The following is a 15025-nucleotide window of genomic DNA, read 5'->3' on the forward strand; positions in this document are numbered from 1 at the left end:
ATGATCTTTACAGTCATGATGGTGAATGATGAGCTGCTCCAGAGGCTGACCAATGGAAAGGCCAACAGCAGCAAGCCTCTGGTCATCCCTCGATCCATGGACACCTCCCTTCCCCTCGACTACCACTCCGCCCCAAAGGAGGTGATGGAGTGGCTCAGGGGGAAAGGCTTCAGTGAATCGTGAGTCAAACCTTTGACGCATTGGTTACAGGCCATTTATAACCACATGGAGTCACAATGAAAGTGAGTGAGTGAGGACACTGTGGTCATTAAGTGCAGGGAAGGCAAAATCCTGCCAGAGGGCGCCGTTTTTCTTTTATACAGTGTTCCCTCTCCAGATTTTTTTGTGCAATTTTAGTGCTTTTTTCTTTTCTTTTTTTTTTTTTTTTTTTTTTTTTACAGCATATTAACGCTGTTATAGGCTGAGTGTAGCCCTTTAAGAAGAACTGTATTGTGGGAAGTTGAGTGTCTGTCGTCTGTCTGCACCACCCATTGTCTTCTGTGTCCCAATTGGCTGTAGACCACTGTCAATCAATCTCCTTCGTGCGGCATTTCTGTGGCATTGCTAGCTTGCTTGCCGTCCTTGTATGTTTGCAAGTTTCTCTCCGACAAAACCCATATTTTAGCGATGAAAAAAGCATGCACACTGAGCGTGCATGCTATGTTAGGAGAGTCCGTGGGGACGTCCTTAAAATGCTATTTTTTCATATGACATCGGGTGTATTTTCATTTGTATACATGTTTGTTAGGTAGATTACTTCTTCATCTTCAATTTCGTATCGGATTTATATTGAGTGTTGGACCACATAAAGTCAAATTAGTGCTTGGAAAGTTAAGTACAACTTAAATCCTATCAAACTCATGAACCGGAGCTTCAGGACAAGATATAAGGTATATAGGATATTCATTTACTTTAATATCTGTCTGCAGACGTAATTGTGTGAAATATGTTTTTTTGACCCGGAAATACTACATGGCGCTTTGCATTGTTGTCCTATTTTCAATACTGATGCCTTGATTGTAAATAATATAAAGGCAAACAAAATATGGATAATTTAGATATTCATCCATTTTCTTTGCCACTTCATTATGACAAACTCATGCTAAAAACATAGATTTAATCAAATATGGAGTAGATGTTGGTAGATTTGATGCATTCCTGTCATTGATGATACTACGTTTTCGTTGTGGTTAGTGTGGGGTGAAAACAACTAGGCTACAAAGCTTGCTGCTGCACTGCAGTGCTAGGCCTACAAGAAAAATATGACACTAGATTTTCTTCCCTGGACTTTTTGATTATCAAAAAAATGTTAATGGATACTTTTTTTGGTTAATGGATTTTCACCGTCTTAGTTATTTTATATATATTTTGTAGTACAGTTGTACTTGCCAAGGTCCGTGGGTTGATCACTTTTGTCTTGACTCAATGTTAAAGCAATGGGGACTTAAGGCACTATTTTCGGGTAAAATCTGCTTTAACTTCTTTAATATTGGGGGTAGAGAAGTGAATGAGGTATCAAATTAAAGTTCAAGTCATGCTTTATCGGATAGAATTAATCAGACTTGATTTTACAAATTTAGAAATTTTGTAACATTACTACCCTGTCGACAAAACGTTCTGCGCCAAATAAGGTAGATGATGCTAACCGTCGCACAAAACTTCTGGACATACTGAAGGAATGTAGAAGTTACGCGGCTGTAGGGTACCATTACGGAATAAATTAATCTTCCGTTCGAGGGAGAGGACTGCAACAGGAGGAGTACTGCAGCAATATGTTTTAACAAGTATAAAAAACACTACAGTACAGCAGAACTGCGCCAGGCCCAAAAGGCAAGGTCAGATGAGTGAAATATGCGTGAGTCAGTTAATAATTTCTTCATTAAAATTCAAACGAATGTTTGAACTTTTTTGAGTGTTTAAACATTTAGGTGTGTAAGTGTGAAGTTATGTATTTATACTTTATATTGTACTGTGAATTTAAAAATATATGTACACACACGTATACAGTATAAGCTTAAAGGTAATAACGGGGTTATTATAACGGCTCAAAATAAGCTCCTATTGCAGCAACTCACCTGTGTTGTGTTCTCCCTTTAGGACGGTGTCATGTTTGGGAGTCCTAACAGGTGCTCAGCTCTTCTCCCTGAACAAGGAGGAGCTGCGCAGCGTTATTCCAGACGAAGGCGCAAGAGTGTACAGCCAGCTGGCTGTGCAGCGAGCACTGCTAGAGGTGACCTGCTGATGCTTGATCTTTGTGGCCTCCAGCGCCTTCTACTGGTCTTAATGCTGTTCTCGTTTCCTGCAGGATGCTCGAAGGGCCACAGAGCTGGAAGCAGTCATGGAGAAACAGAAAATGAAGGTGGACCTTAAATTAGAAAGCAGCACTTTGTGAGAAGATGTATAGGAGATGGACTATATAGTATATACATACCTGGAAATAATGTATGTCAGTGAAGATAATCTTGCAGCTCTTCATTTTTGGCAGTGTAACACAACTGTATTTAATACAGTAGGCACTGTGCTAACGTATTATAAATGTTACTATTAACTTTATAGTAATATGGACTTATCCACTAATTCAACAATGCCACAACCAAATGAAGGCAAGAAATGACCAATATGCAATAAAGACTTTAATGTGGTTTAATTTACTTCCCCTCCCCAATGAATCCGCGCGGAACAAGATGACACCCTCACATTATATGTAAAGCAATGCACCATTACAATCTGTTTGCATTTCATTACAAAGCAGTTCAGTCCACAGTGCGTCAAAAAAATCTCACTTTCTGCTTCACATGTCAACTCAAATGAACATCTTCTAAGATGGTGAACATTTGTATTTATTTTAAATCAACTTACAAAACATGATAGAACACTTGGAAACAGTTCCAACAAATTATTTTTAAACTAGACAAACACTCCTCCACATAAATTGCCTTAGCTACTGACTGGCAACATAAAATCAGACTTGACTGAAAGAGAAAATATACTTGACATGTTGAGACTTTAAATCACTTATCAGGGCTCCTAAGACTTTGAAAGGGCGTTGATCAAACCAAGTACAGAAAATAAAAACAATTTAAGATATGTGATCTACCAGGGGATAGTGTCTTACACACTCGAGACCCTCAAAATGTAAGTAGTATTCTGTATAATAAAAAGAAACAAGAAAAAAAAAAGCACACCAAATGATGTTATTTCTCTATTGAAGTCACTGATTATTGGATAAAGAAAGTCCACCCAATCATAGAGGTGGTTACTGCAACCAGGCTGTCAGGCTGATGAGAGTTGGCTTGAAACAGAATTAAATGGACAAACAGCAAAAGAAAGAAAAACTGTCTAAGGAGGACTATAAGGAATATTCTGTAGCTGGTAAATGGACAAATGGTTGAAGGACACACAACAGTGTGTGTGGTGGAGGATGAATGGATACTGGGACCTCACAGGTTTTCTCTGTCGTCTGCCCTGCGAGAGTCCGACCTGCCGTTCACGCCGTCCCGCCGATCGCGCTCCCGTGACTTGTCTCTGGATGAGCGTTCGCGGTCTTTGGATGACCTGGTTGAAAGCCACACATAAAGTGTCAATCCTTTGACCACAACAAGAGTTGCAAGTTTGTAGAATGAACGAGTCTCTCATTAAAGTTTAGTGCAACACACAAGCACAAGTTTTATTTAAAACTGAAATGGCTTATTGTCTGTGATTATATCTACTAGATTTGGTAATATGTGTATCACTGTAAGGACTATATGGCTGTAATAATGTCAAAAACCGTACGTAGAAGGTCAAACAGGTTTTCTATGCTCTTACTATGAAAATACTAAATTTATATCTAATCCTACTTTGTGGAAATTCACTTAACACAGTCGGGTTTGGAACCAACTAACCACGATAAATGAGGGACTACTGTAGCTAATTACGATTTTATGATGACTGACTTGACTTATTCAATTCCTATTATTTCCCATGTTCAAAAAATTTAAGCAGAATTTGGGAACAGTATTTGGCTTCAGATGGGCCACTGTCAGGGTTGGATTGGCCATCGAGGGTACCGGGAGTTTTCCAGGGGGTACTGCTGTGCCTTGCAAAGTACGGTAACTCAATCTCCCAGACCGGTCTGGGAACATACTGCTGCAGATACAACACATCGGAAAGGGCGAGGTGGCAGTCAGAGCTGCGCCTCCCGACACGCATTAGAAGTGCTGTGCATAGTCCCCAGGCCCACGATCCATGGGGTCAGTCTCTGTTGGTGTAATGATATATGCTGCTTCCTACCAAGACAGAAGGCGCAAGCTCGATTCCAACCGTGCACTTTTTTTTTTTTTTTTTTAAATAAACAAGAGGCGGCCCCTAATGGGTGGTGGCATGGGGGCCAGTTTGAAACAAAAAGTCCACGGCCAAATTTTTGTCCCAGTCCACTGTCATGGACCGTGTTGACCCAAAAATAAGACGCCCCTCAGCACAAGATGACCTCACTTTTACTATGACCAGTTGTTGGAAAAACAGTATATTTTGTATATCGTATATATGTATAAATAGCTGGACCACGAATATAAGAGGACCAGTCTTTATTAAAAGACCTACCTAAAAACACACCTATTTCGCACTGATTTTAACTGACAACTCGTACATATTATCTAGTAATACATCACATTGCAATCTCTTACTCTTGCCTTCTCTATCAACGTCTTTTAAACTGTAATTGTTCTGAACTCTGCTTTTTTGTTTTCACTTTCTACTGTTATTTTGCTTTTTTTTCTTTTTCTTTTATCATGTAAAGCGTCTGAGTAAATAAAATGTATTATCAGGCCTGTCACGATAACAAATTTTGCTGGACGATAATTGCCCTACAAATTATTGTCGATAATATTATTGACAACATTTTTTGAGACCATTTTTTCATTAATTATATGGCATAATAATCAGTACACCATATCAAAAGGAATAAACTATAATTACTCAAGAGTATTTAACATTGTAATTTAAATGTCAAGCGCTTTTAAATAAATTAAACATAAAAAGACAAAAAAAAATCAATGAAAATAAAATGGACTGTCGAGAAAAAAAACACTCCTATAAAAACAACACAAGCAGTTATGTTGTTATGTATTGTTAAAGGGTCACTGACATGATTTTTCAAATTTGCTTAAATATGTTCTATATTGTTTGTAATTATGTTCTAACTGGTTGGTTTTATGAAAGCATTTGTGTATGTGGCGGGCCCCATTCTGAATTTTCTGCCCAGAAAAGGTGCGTTTCCGGAAGTGAAGTCGGTGAAGTTGCAGCTCTCAGCTTATGCCTAGTAAACAACCTGTCATGAGGCAGCTTGTCGACTTCGTTGGGTACATTTTTAATCAAAATAGTAGTTATGCTAAAACCCTGTGTTGCCCCTGGCTGTTCAGTGTCCGAGTGAACACCCTTTTATAAGAAGCATTTGACTTGAAAGTACGGTATAAACGCATTTTGGATGCTAAGATGCTATACTACTCAGGACAAAAGGAGGAGAAAGGTGTCAAAGTTGGCACAGAACACAATAAGATGCATTTTGGATGCTATGCTACACTGGACAAAAGGAGGAGAATGGCATCCAAGTTGCCACAGAAGACAGTAAGTCATGTCTTATTTACGTATTGTATTCTAAACACTTTGCCACCATAGCGACAACCATTCAAAGCATTATACGTTTTATAAAACACATTTAGAAGTGAGATAGTGAGGATAAGCTGCATAGAAAATGGGTGGATTTTGGCGGCAGCGAAATACACACTAAAACAGGCTATAAAAGCCCCCTTTACCCTCATTAAGAAGCCGATTTAAAACAATAATATGATGATAATGAATATAAATATGTAAATATATCTAACAGAAATACAGTCATGGATAAAATGATTAGACCACCCTTGTTTCTTCGGTTTATTGATCCATTTTAATGCCTGGTACAACAAAAGGTACATTTGTTTAGACAAATATAATGATGATAACAAATATAGCTCATAACAGTTTAATTTAAGAGCTGATAACCAAATTCACTCACTGGTAAGTTCTTACATGAATAGTTATAGCATTGTACTGCCAAAAATGTTACTCTATGAGCTATTTTTGTTGTCACTGTTATATTTGTCCAAACAAAGGCACCTTTTTAGTTGTATCAGACCTTAAAATGAACAAGAAACTGAAGAAACAAGTGTGGTCAAATAATTTTTTTCCCATGCCTGTATATTGTAAAATCCTCTTTAATGAGTATCTGATACAGTAAACAATTAACATTAATTAACAATTATATAGAATATATTGAGACAGTGTGAGGATGGTTATCATGGCAAAGAATGTATAAAATAAATGTTTTTTTTAATTCACGTAAAAGTGTACGTACTTGTGTCTAGAGCTCTGCTCGTGGCTGTGACGGTGTCCTCGGCTGCGGGAGCCAGACCGGCTGCGATGTCGCCTCTTCCTCTCCCTGGACCGGGATCGTGAGCGGCGCTTGTCTCGTGATGAGGAGCGTGAGCGACGCCTCCTTCGGTCACGAGAACGAGACCTACAATTAAAATATGTGGTTCGGCCCGGAATTCCACAAATTCCAAAAAGGGCAAATGAATGTTCAAGTTTCTTACCTTTTATGCTCTCTGCTGCGGGATCTCGTCCTGTGATGAGAGTACATGACGTTGAAATAATAAACATATGCACATACACCATAGGGATTTTAATATGAGCACTCACCTTTTTTTCATCTTTTCCTCTTTCTCCCTTTCTTCCCGTCTCTTCAGGCGCTCCTGGTTGCGTTTCTCCTGCTTGTCCACAACAGTTTTCTAATGACAAGAAGATTTGAAACCGTGAGACATGTCTTGTGTCTGGAGAGGCATATTGAGTTGTTTTCTGCACACCTTTAGTTGGTCCAGTTTCTCTCTGATTTGAATGAAGCCGAGGTGGAGCTTCCCACCGAAATGGTCGGCCAAACGCCGATCGTTGTCATGGAGACCCAGATAAGCAGAGCACACCTCACAAACACGCAATTTCTGCTGCTGGAAACTGGAGGCAGGCATAGAGTTTCTGTATTCCTCCTGCAAGAACACACACAAATCTGTTTGTAGAAAGTCAAAACACCTCTCCAAGGAGGATGTTTCCATAAAGTGTGTGCATCAGCCTCACCTCTGCATCCTTCTTCCTACTGCGGACCTTCTCCACTTCCTGCAGAACTTTCTGGGATTCGTCCACGTTGCCCTCTGCTCCGAGTTGCTCCGCCTTGGCAAGGAGCTTTCCGATTTCCTCGTTCAGCTCATGGACCTTCTCTGCCTGCAGCATACATCACATGCTCGTATTTGCCTCCCAGGAGAACAACAATACAGGACACTGCGGAACTTTTATTTGTTTTTAACAAACCTTTGCCGCCACTTCAGCGCTTATCTCTTCTTGAGTCTCTGCCAGGCGTTTCTTCGCCAGCTCTGTCCTGCGGTCACAGTCGGCGATAAATGACTCCAAGTGATCAACCGCCTTGAAAACAAAACAAGAACAAACAAAGCCATTATAAGAGCAAGTGGCAACTTTATATAAAGTATGACATAATGCATTTTTGTACATTTTTGCAAGTTCCGTCATTAGTTAGTCGTTATTAGCGTGAGTTGCAAAATCACTTACATCAAGCTCAAAAAACAGGTCTTTTTCCTTGGAGGCGATTTCATAGTCAGCTCGGAGCGCCAGGTCATGGATCTTAGTGCACTCTCCCAGGTCCATGCGCTACAGACAAAACACAAACACTCATTTTAATTTTATCAATTAGTTGAGTACAGTATCTACCACTATGAAACTGCATACTTTCATAGACCACATTCAATGGTTTTTGTATTACTCACTGTGATTTATAAATTATTCCTAAATTTTTGTTAGGAGCTCAAGCAGAACATTTTGGAACGCACACCAAAACCAAATTGCAAAGTAAATATTCACATTTCTTCTAATTTTCACTGTATTACTGATAAATACTTGGTAAATAAATAATCAGTTTTTCTACATGCGGCCATGTAGGTTCTGATTTTTTTCCTCCCTTGATAATAAAAAGATAGACAATTTTTGACGAACGGTGAGATCTAAAATACTGTTAGTGTTACAGTATTTTAACTTCCCATCATGCATTGCTTACGCTCCAGAAAGTTCAGTTGCAATGATGGCTTGTGTCCACCGGAGGGAGCCCCGGCCATTGCAATTGGATGAACCGCTTTGATGGGAAGCAATGCATGATGGGACGAAGTTCAAATAATTTTTATTCTACACTCGCATTGGTACTTCACTTGTATATTTCTTACCTACCTTTTGTGTATTAAGTTGCTGCGTGATGATTTTAGAGTTCTTTCTTAGCTTACACCGTGAGTCGGACTGTTATATTGAGTAATGGCCTCTTGCAATTTCGTTGTGAGTTCCCTTGTAGCTTGTGATTTGCTCCTGCCAAAGAAAGAGCTACCGTTTCCTCACTGACTCGCAAGTGGCACAGTATTTAAACGATTAGTAATAGTTCTGTAGTGAAAGGAGATCTCAGATTATAACATGGCCATACATTATAAACCGCAGGGTTCCAAGTTTTAAGAAAAAGTAGCAGCTTATACACCAGAATTTGAAGATGAAGCACTTTTAAAGCACAACTTACCTATTTGTAATCTAACGCATACATAACAATGAACAACTTCATGCTGTCACCTTTCTTCTGCACTGTACTACCTCCTGTGGGTCTTGAACGTGAGGTGTTCGAGCGCATTATGTAAATCTCAGCGTTTGGCGCTAATACAGTCAAGCAGTTTTTAATTATTAGCCCCCTACAGCAGTCAGCATAACCCACTTTGGGTCTAGTGTGAAAACACTGCAATAGAGATACAACACCAGTTGCGTTTTAAAAGGATGCCTGCTTAAGAACAGCAATCTTTCAGCTCCTCCAAAATTGACACTTACAGTTCCCGACAAAATGTCATGTGGACAGCAGTTGAGCAGGTGACTTTTGCAGACTCGGTCATCTGTAAATTTGACCCTCTGCCGCGTTTCATCCCCTGAAATAGTCCAAAAGACATCCAATTAGACATATTTGTTAGTGGGGGTGTTAGACTTTGACATATCTGACTGCCACTGCATAATACATCAATGTGTCATATATACGTATCACAATAGCTGCATTCAAACAGTTTGAGCCCATTGTTTAAAAAAAAGATATCTTCTTGGTCATTAGCATGTTATAAAAACATTACTTGATTAACTGTGCCTCTCGGTGTAAGTGAGAAGCTGAAGGCTCTGCACGGCCTCGTTGTGTGATGCTTGCTGCTATTCTTGGTGGCAACCTTACCCAAGCCTCAAATGTCAATAACAGAGCCTCAACTCAGTTTATCTTGTTTTATGGTACATGTGTGTGGAAATGGGCTTTTTTAAAAAATGTTTTTTACACATAGCATCTCAACACAGAAGTGTCATTTGTTCCAGCCAAGCCATTTTACAGAAATGATACAGTGACAGAAATTCAAAAAAAGCATAAATAGGTTTATACACACTGCGTTCTGCACCATATACTGTACCCTTCTGCATCTTCAAGCCCTCAGCTGCAGAATTTTAAACCCGCTGTGGGAAAGTAAAAATGGGAACAGTTTTCCTGCCAAACCTGTGGTAAGAAGTTGGGAGTCATACAAGAGTCAGATCGAAAATTCTGTGTGCAAAAGTGTTTGTCTCGTCTGAAAATTGCTTGTAGGGAAGAAAAAAAAAAAAGACTGGTATGCTGAGATGTGTCTTGTGTTCATTCAGCGCGACCAGGCGTCTTAGCTCAAGCAGCTTAGCACTACTCCAAATTCTATTTGCCATTTAAGAAATTATCATTGTGTATATCTTAAAAAAATAATAATAATAAAAAAAAAAAAACAGGCTACACTTACTTCCGAAAGGCAAACATGTACTGTTTGGATATTCATCATAACAGCTTTAAAAATTATGTGTGACTCACGGCTCGATGAACATGAGGCTTTTCTGCAACTCCTTTGCAGATTGATGTAGGCTGGCAAAGATACACTGAACCTTAATGAATAAAATAAAGGGGCCACAATTGTTCAGTTTGTATGCAACATATGCATGGGAAGAATGTGCTGATTATCTCATCACACATACATACACCCACAAACTCACTCACACTTATGGTAAGGATGATCCACTATAAATTAACTTAGGATGAACCTCTTTATTTAAAAAGGGCAAGGCAGCAATAGGTTTTTCCTGCCTAATTAATTTGTATGTTGTTTGTATCCGAATGACTGAAAACCGTAGTAAAAATCGCATTAATCTTCACACCAATTTCATATATGGGCGATTCTGCTGAAAGGGGTAGCAGCAAGGGTGCAATCACTTCAAGGGGCATGACGCACACACAACAGTGATTTGAAGCTAAGGCCATATGAAAATATATTGCAAACATATTGAATGAATGGGGGAAACAGTGTCAAGTAAAACACAATCTGATGTCAATTTCTGCCAATGTGCGCATTTGTTAAAAAGACGATGGAATAAATAACACAAAACGGTGGAACTTAGGTTTCAGCTGCTGTGATTCCCCAAGTATAACACCTCATTGTGCACTAAACGCATTTTGCTGACAAAATGTTACACCTTGTTAAACGTACAGAGCGTAGTCTGTGCACAATGTAATAATAAGTTGGAGTTTACATAGTCCCTCGTCACGGTTTGATTAGCACTCCCTCACTGTGTTGACGCAGGACTATTTTATAATGTAAGGGCCATTTTACAATGCCTGCAGACGACTTGCAAGTTCTGAGTGAAAAAAGACGAGCTGCACATTTGTTCTTGCACTCAGCTCGTATCAACGTCACATTTCCGGTCTTCAAAATAAGACCGTTATTTGTCACATTTGTCTAATCATGTAAACAAAATAAGGGTGTCATAAAAATATCTTACATTAATAATGCAGTTGGAATTACATCTGTGACTCCATCTTGTTTAATCACAAGCACGGGCATTATAGTTTGTTGACGATTTTGTAGCAGTATGTGCTGAGGCTCCGAAGTCAGCTGGGATAGGCTCCAGCATTCCCCCGCGACCCTAGACCCTAGATAGAATTCTAAAAAGTTAAAACTGAAAGAAACGGAATTTGGGGAAAAAATAAAACAGATTTCATCGAGCCCTAATTGTCTTTTATTGGCCCTTTTATTTAATTAGGGACTATACTCAGAGGTTTGTTACAAAAGCCAAACAATATTGTTGGTCATGCTGTGTAATAAAAAAAGTAAATTCAGCAATACTTTGGTTGCATTACTTTTAATGCTTGAAGAGCTATTTTCATAACCATATTAAATTCCACAAATTCATGTTTGTATCAAAAGCTTATTATTATTATTATAAAAAAAAAAGACATGTAGCGGATCAGATCAGCAAGACTAGGAAAAAAAAATCAAATCAAAAGTAAAAAAATGTTGATCGGGACATCCCTACTTCACAGTTACACAATGGTGGTGATAAACTACATCTCTATCCATAGCTGCCATGGAGCAGACTGACGAAAACGTGGCAAGCAGTTAGTGCCTATGGCCTCTCCGACCACCACCAACACAGGTTGGTGTTCTTTTTTCACAAAGTTAAGCCAAACTTTTTAACCGCTTCTTCTTCTGGTTGGAAAATTGGGCATCAAAACTATGAATCGAAATAAAAAACATTACAACGACCTCAAGAGAATCCAATATTAGTCCTAGTTCCTGTCGATGCTCAAGACTCTATGGCTAACCATAGGAGGGAGCGAGGACTGAATCGCCATCCTTCCAGTTTCTGGATGACCTGCTCTGCCTCCTGAGCCACTGCCACCTACGGCAGGGCGATATATCGATATTTACTTGAAGCACGATATCAAAAACAACCATATCATTCATATCGATATAGTTTGGATTGCGCTGTATCTGCCTCATCTCGCTGCAGTGTGTGTGCGCTTCTGTCCCGTCCCCCTCCTTGCATGCAGGAGGAGGAAGGAGGGGTGGAGTACAAGTCCGGCGACTCAGCCTTCAAAAAAAAAAACGGTGGAAGAATTAATCAGCAATGAAAAAGCAGTGGCTCAGTATTTGGAGGTACTTCAAATTCAGAGCATAAAAAAAAATATATTTTTCACCACCTTAAAAATTGGCACAAACTCCAATACAAGGAATGTCTGAAGCTGTGCGCTGGCTGCACAACTCCTGGCACAACACAAAGCTCACTGCTTCTTTTTCCTGTTGCATTCCACATGAAAGGAAAAGCAAGTGGCGTTCAATTATAAAGCGGAGTCCTAGTTCAATTATAAAGCGGAGTCCTATCACATTGCTAACGTTATGATCCCTGTTGCAAGAGTGGAAAAAATGCTGTAAACAAAAGGGCTCACAATGTGCAGCGAGCTTCGTAGTCACAATTATTTAGCATGACAAGCTTTACCATAAATGTACAAGGAAGTTAGACAGTTGCTAAGTCCGATGCACTTGACAGGTTGGTGTTGGCACAAAATAATGACATGCTTGTGTCTTCAAAAAATGTTTCCCTAAAAAATACTACTGTTCAATTTAAAGTATTTTTGAGTTGCTTACATTTTAAAATTTCGTCTTAAACCGGGCACTCCTTCATATTTTGTTCTTTTGTTATTAGCTGAGGATTTGAGCGTAACTAAAGGTTAGTTATAAAAAAAAGATTATATTTGACTTTTTCTGTATTTATTTAAAAAAGACAATGGCCTACTTTATGTCAGGATTTTTGGATAATATTTTTTATGTGCATCTTGCATGAAGCTTTAAAATTTCAAAAAACATCCTCATGTTACGTATTTTAATAAAACAACTTGACATACTGTACATATTTGGCTTTGATTTTGTCTGAACTCACTTTGCAGAAAAAATATCAGGATATAGATCGTACATCGATATTCAACCTAAATATATCGTTTTGGTCCTTATCACCCAGACCTACTGCCACCCCTTGTGACCCCATATAACACCATGTAACTAAAGGTGAATTAAGAAGTCTACATGCAAATGAGCCTTGACGCCCAATGTGAACTTCAAAGTATTTGCACATTATTTGTCCGTTTTTTTCATCAACAATTCAGACATCAGTGACACTGATTCAAAATCTGAAATATGCCACAATGTCCAAGATACGTATTACGATTCGGATTTCTACTGATCTATTTTTTCTAATCAATCCATTTTGGAGAACTATTGTTTTACATCATATTTCCCCGGAAGGTGAAGTGTGCTACTCCTGTGCTAACAATGCTTTGAAGTGTTGAGTTTTGCATGGGATTTGAAGTCTGCGCTATCCACTAGCTCTTTATTGGGTGTCAGCATTTGTTGCCATTAAGTCAGGCCCTGGCCAGCCCAATAACACCGAAAATGGTAAGATGTGGAAAAAAAAACTTCACAGAAAAAGCCTCACCATTGTCAATTATAATAAATAGAGTGCACATTAGTGCACAATATCATTTTTCCACTACTGTTTGTGTATGCACAAAAAATGAAACGGTGAGGCACTTGTTATATTATACTGAAGAACATGTAAAAATGTCACAATTGTTTTTTTCAAGACCTTAAAATTCATTCATTTACTCCTACAAAGTGAAAATTAAGGCTTTATCAAAAATAATGAGTAATAGATTACAGCATTTTTAATGGAAATGCTACAATTGAGATTCCAGTAAACAGTGCCCTGCTGCCATGAAACACACCAATATGTGATATTTCCATGCTAGTTTTTCTTCATTAACTGAAAACGAACAAGTGATACTTTATTTTTATGTGCAATTTGTTTAGAAAATAGCTTGCTGTGTCAAGCTTTTGGTACCCCTTTCAGAAGAATGATCCATACACACTCAGTGACCACAGTATTAGGCACATCGGCACAGCCTAATCTGATATAGGAGAATAGAATAGAATAGAATATTAGAGGCTGCTGCTGTGCCACAGCAGTAAACGTATTGCTTTAGCAATGTGATTCAAACATGTACTGCAAACATATATGCACAATAAAGCTTTCTAATTAATAGTTTATGCAAATAAATGTATCTAATGTGGCAACTTAGTAATACACTTCATACACGTATTACTAACATGAATGCCAATAAAGCTATCTATTTTTATTAATAGTGTGCAAATAAATGTATTTATTGTTGTAATCACCAAGTGTTTCTGTAAATTTCTCCCCTTGAGATTTGCATTAATGATATAGTATAATATGGTATAAAACCATGAGTTGTATAAATGTAAGCGACTTATAGTTGCTTCTGCTTTAAAAACACTTGGTCATAGAAAAAATCTTAACACGTCACTTAAATGGGATAGCACTATGAAAACGTCAATACGTAACAATTTTCAAATTTTGTTTCAAAGACATATTGGTGTTTGTCATAATTTCCAGAAGCTCTGTGTGTTTCATAGACAAATTGTCTGATGGTTTCTTGTTATACTTGTACCGTACCGTTAGCTGATTGCTAACGATAGCTAAAATGGAAATAACAAGGCATTACTCGCCCTCAACTAAGACGGTCTGAATAGTACTAAGATAGTCTGACTTGAAATATCGCCATTGTGGATACAAACATCATACTTTGGAGTTATTTTCAATTATACCAAACGCAAATATATTAAGTCAGCCCTCAAAAATACATGTCCATTCATGCAGGCCTGTCCATCACACGCCAACACAAGCCTGTCTCACCACTGGCTCCATCTTGGCTAACGAGCTAGCTCAAGCTAGCATTCAACAGCAAACTCACCATCCCTCGCTGTTCCCATTAGCTGGTCGAGCAAAGCTCTCATTTGAGCTTGGGCGGACATGGTCGCGGCTGTTCCTTCGCGCTGTATAAAAAGAAGGCAACAGGAAAAGGTGTTGGTTGTTATTTTTTTAAGTTTTTAAAATACTCGTTCCTCCGAGCATCGCCGCTTCCAGACGTTCTCTAGTCGTCTTTTTTGTTAGGGGAAGTTACGTCGAATCCCGTTGTCTCAAAGTTCCGCTTAGCGACCTTACAGGGACTGCGAGCTTTGTGGAATTG

General features: G+C 38.7%; 3 protein-coding genes across 8 annotated transcripts in view; 2 read left to right on the plus strand and 1 right to left on the minus strand.

Moving 5' to 3' along the window:
• Window positions 1-3179, plus strand: part of LOC129168343 (epidermal growth factor receptor kinase substrate 8-like protein 1) — a 17579-nt gene extending 14400 nt beyond the window's left edge. For both annotated transcript variants that reach the window (XM_054753498.1, XM_054753508.1), the window contains exons 17-19: window positions 14-179; window positions 2098-2230; window positions 2306-3179. In XM_054753498.1, coding sequence (XP_054609473.1) covers window positions 14-179; window positions 2098-2230; window positions 2306-2392 — 386 coding nt within the window. In that variant the 3' untranslated portion in view covers window positions 2393-3179. The remainder of the gene's footprint in view (window positions 1-13; window positions 180-2097; window positions 2231-2305) is intronic.
• The window catches only part of LOC129168418 (cytochrome c oxidase subunit 6B1), a 210160-nt gene that overhangs the window by 180931 nt on the left and 14204 nt on the right, over window positions 1-15025 (plus strand). The gene's annotated exons all lie outside the window — the stretch shown is intronic.
• luc7l (LUC7-like (S. cerevisiae)) lies at window positions 2612-14987 on the minus strand. 5 transcript variants are annotated; one of them, XM_054753625.1, is made up of 11 exons: window positions 14750-14979; window positions 9962-10032; window positions 8932-9625; window positions 7630-7728; window positions 7375-7485; window positions 7144-7287; window positions 6879-7055; window positions 6715-6803; window positions 6609-6638; window positions 6371-6532; window positions 2612-3555 (listed from the first exon to the last, which is right to left on the minus strand). In XM_054753625.1, exons 4-11 carry the CDS (start codon window positions 7723-7725, stop codon window positions 3441-3443), a joined length of 924 nt encoding a protein of 307 aa, XP_054609600.1. In that variant the 5' UTR covers window positions 7726-7728; window positions 8932-9625; window positions 9962-10032; window positions 14750-14979; the 3' UTR covers window positions 2612-3440. The 5 variants fall into 5 exon arrangements, with proteins under 5 accessions (XP_054609600.1, XP_054609584.1, XP_054609575.1 ...); XM_054753609.1 differs by lacking the exon at window positions 9962-10032 and having other exon boundaries at window positions 6371-6511; window positions 8932-9026; window positions 14750-14987; XM_054753600.1 differs by lacking the exon at window positions 9962-10032 and having other exon boundaries at window positions 8932-9026; window positions 14750-14985.

This window comes from Dunckerocampus dactyliophorus, chromosome 2 (assembly GCF_027744805.1).
Source record: "Dunckerocampus dactyliophorus isolate RoL2022-P2 chromosome 2, RoL_Ddac_1.1, whole genome shotgun sequence".
In the NCBI taxonomy this organism is placed as follows: domain Eukaryota; kingdom Metazoa; phylum Chordata; class Actinopteri; order Syngnathiformes; family Syngnathidae; genus Dunckerocampus; species Dunckerocampus dactyliophorus.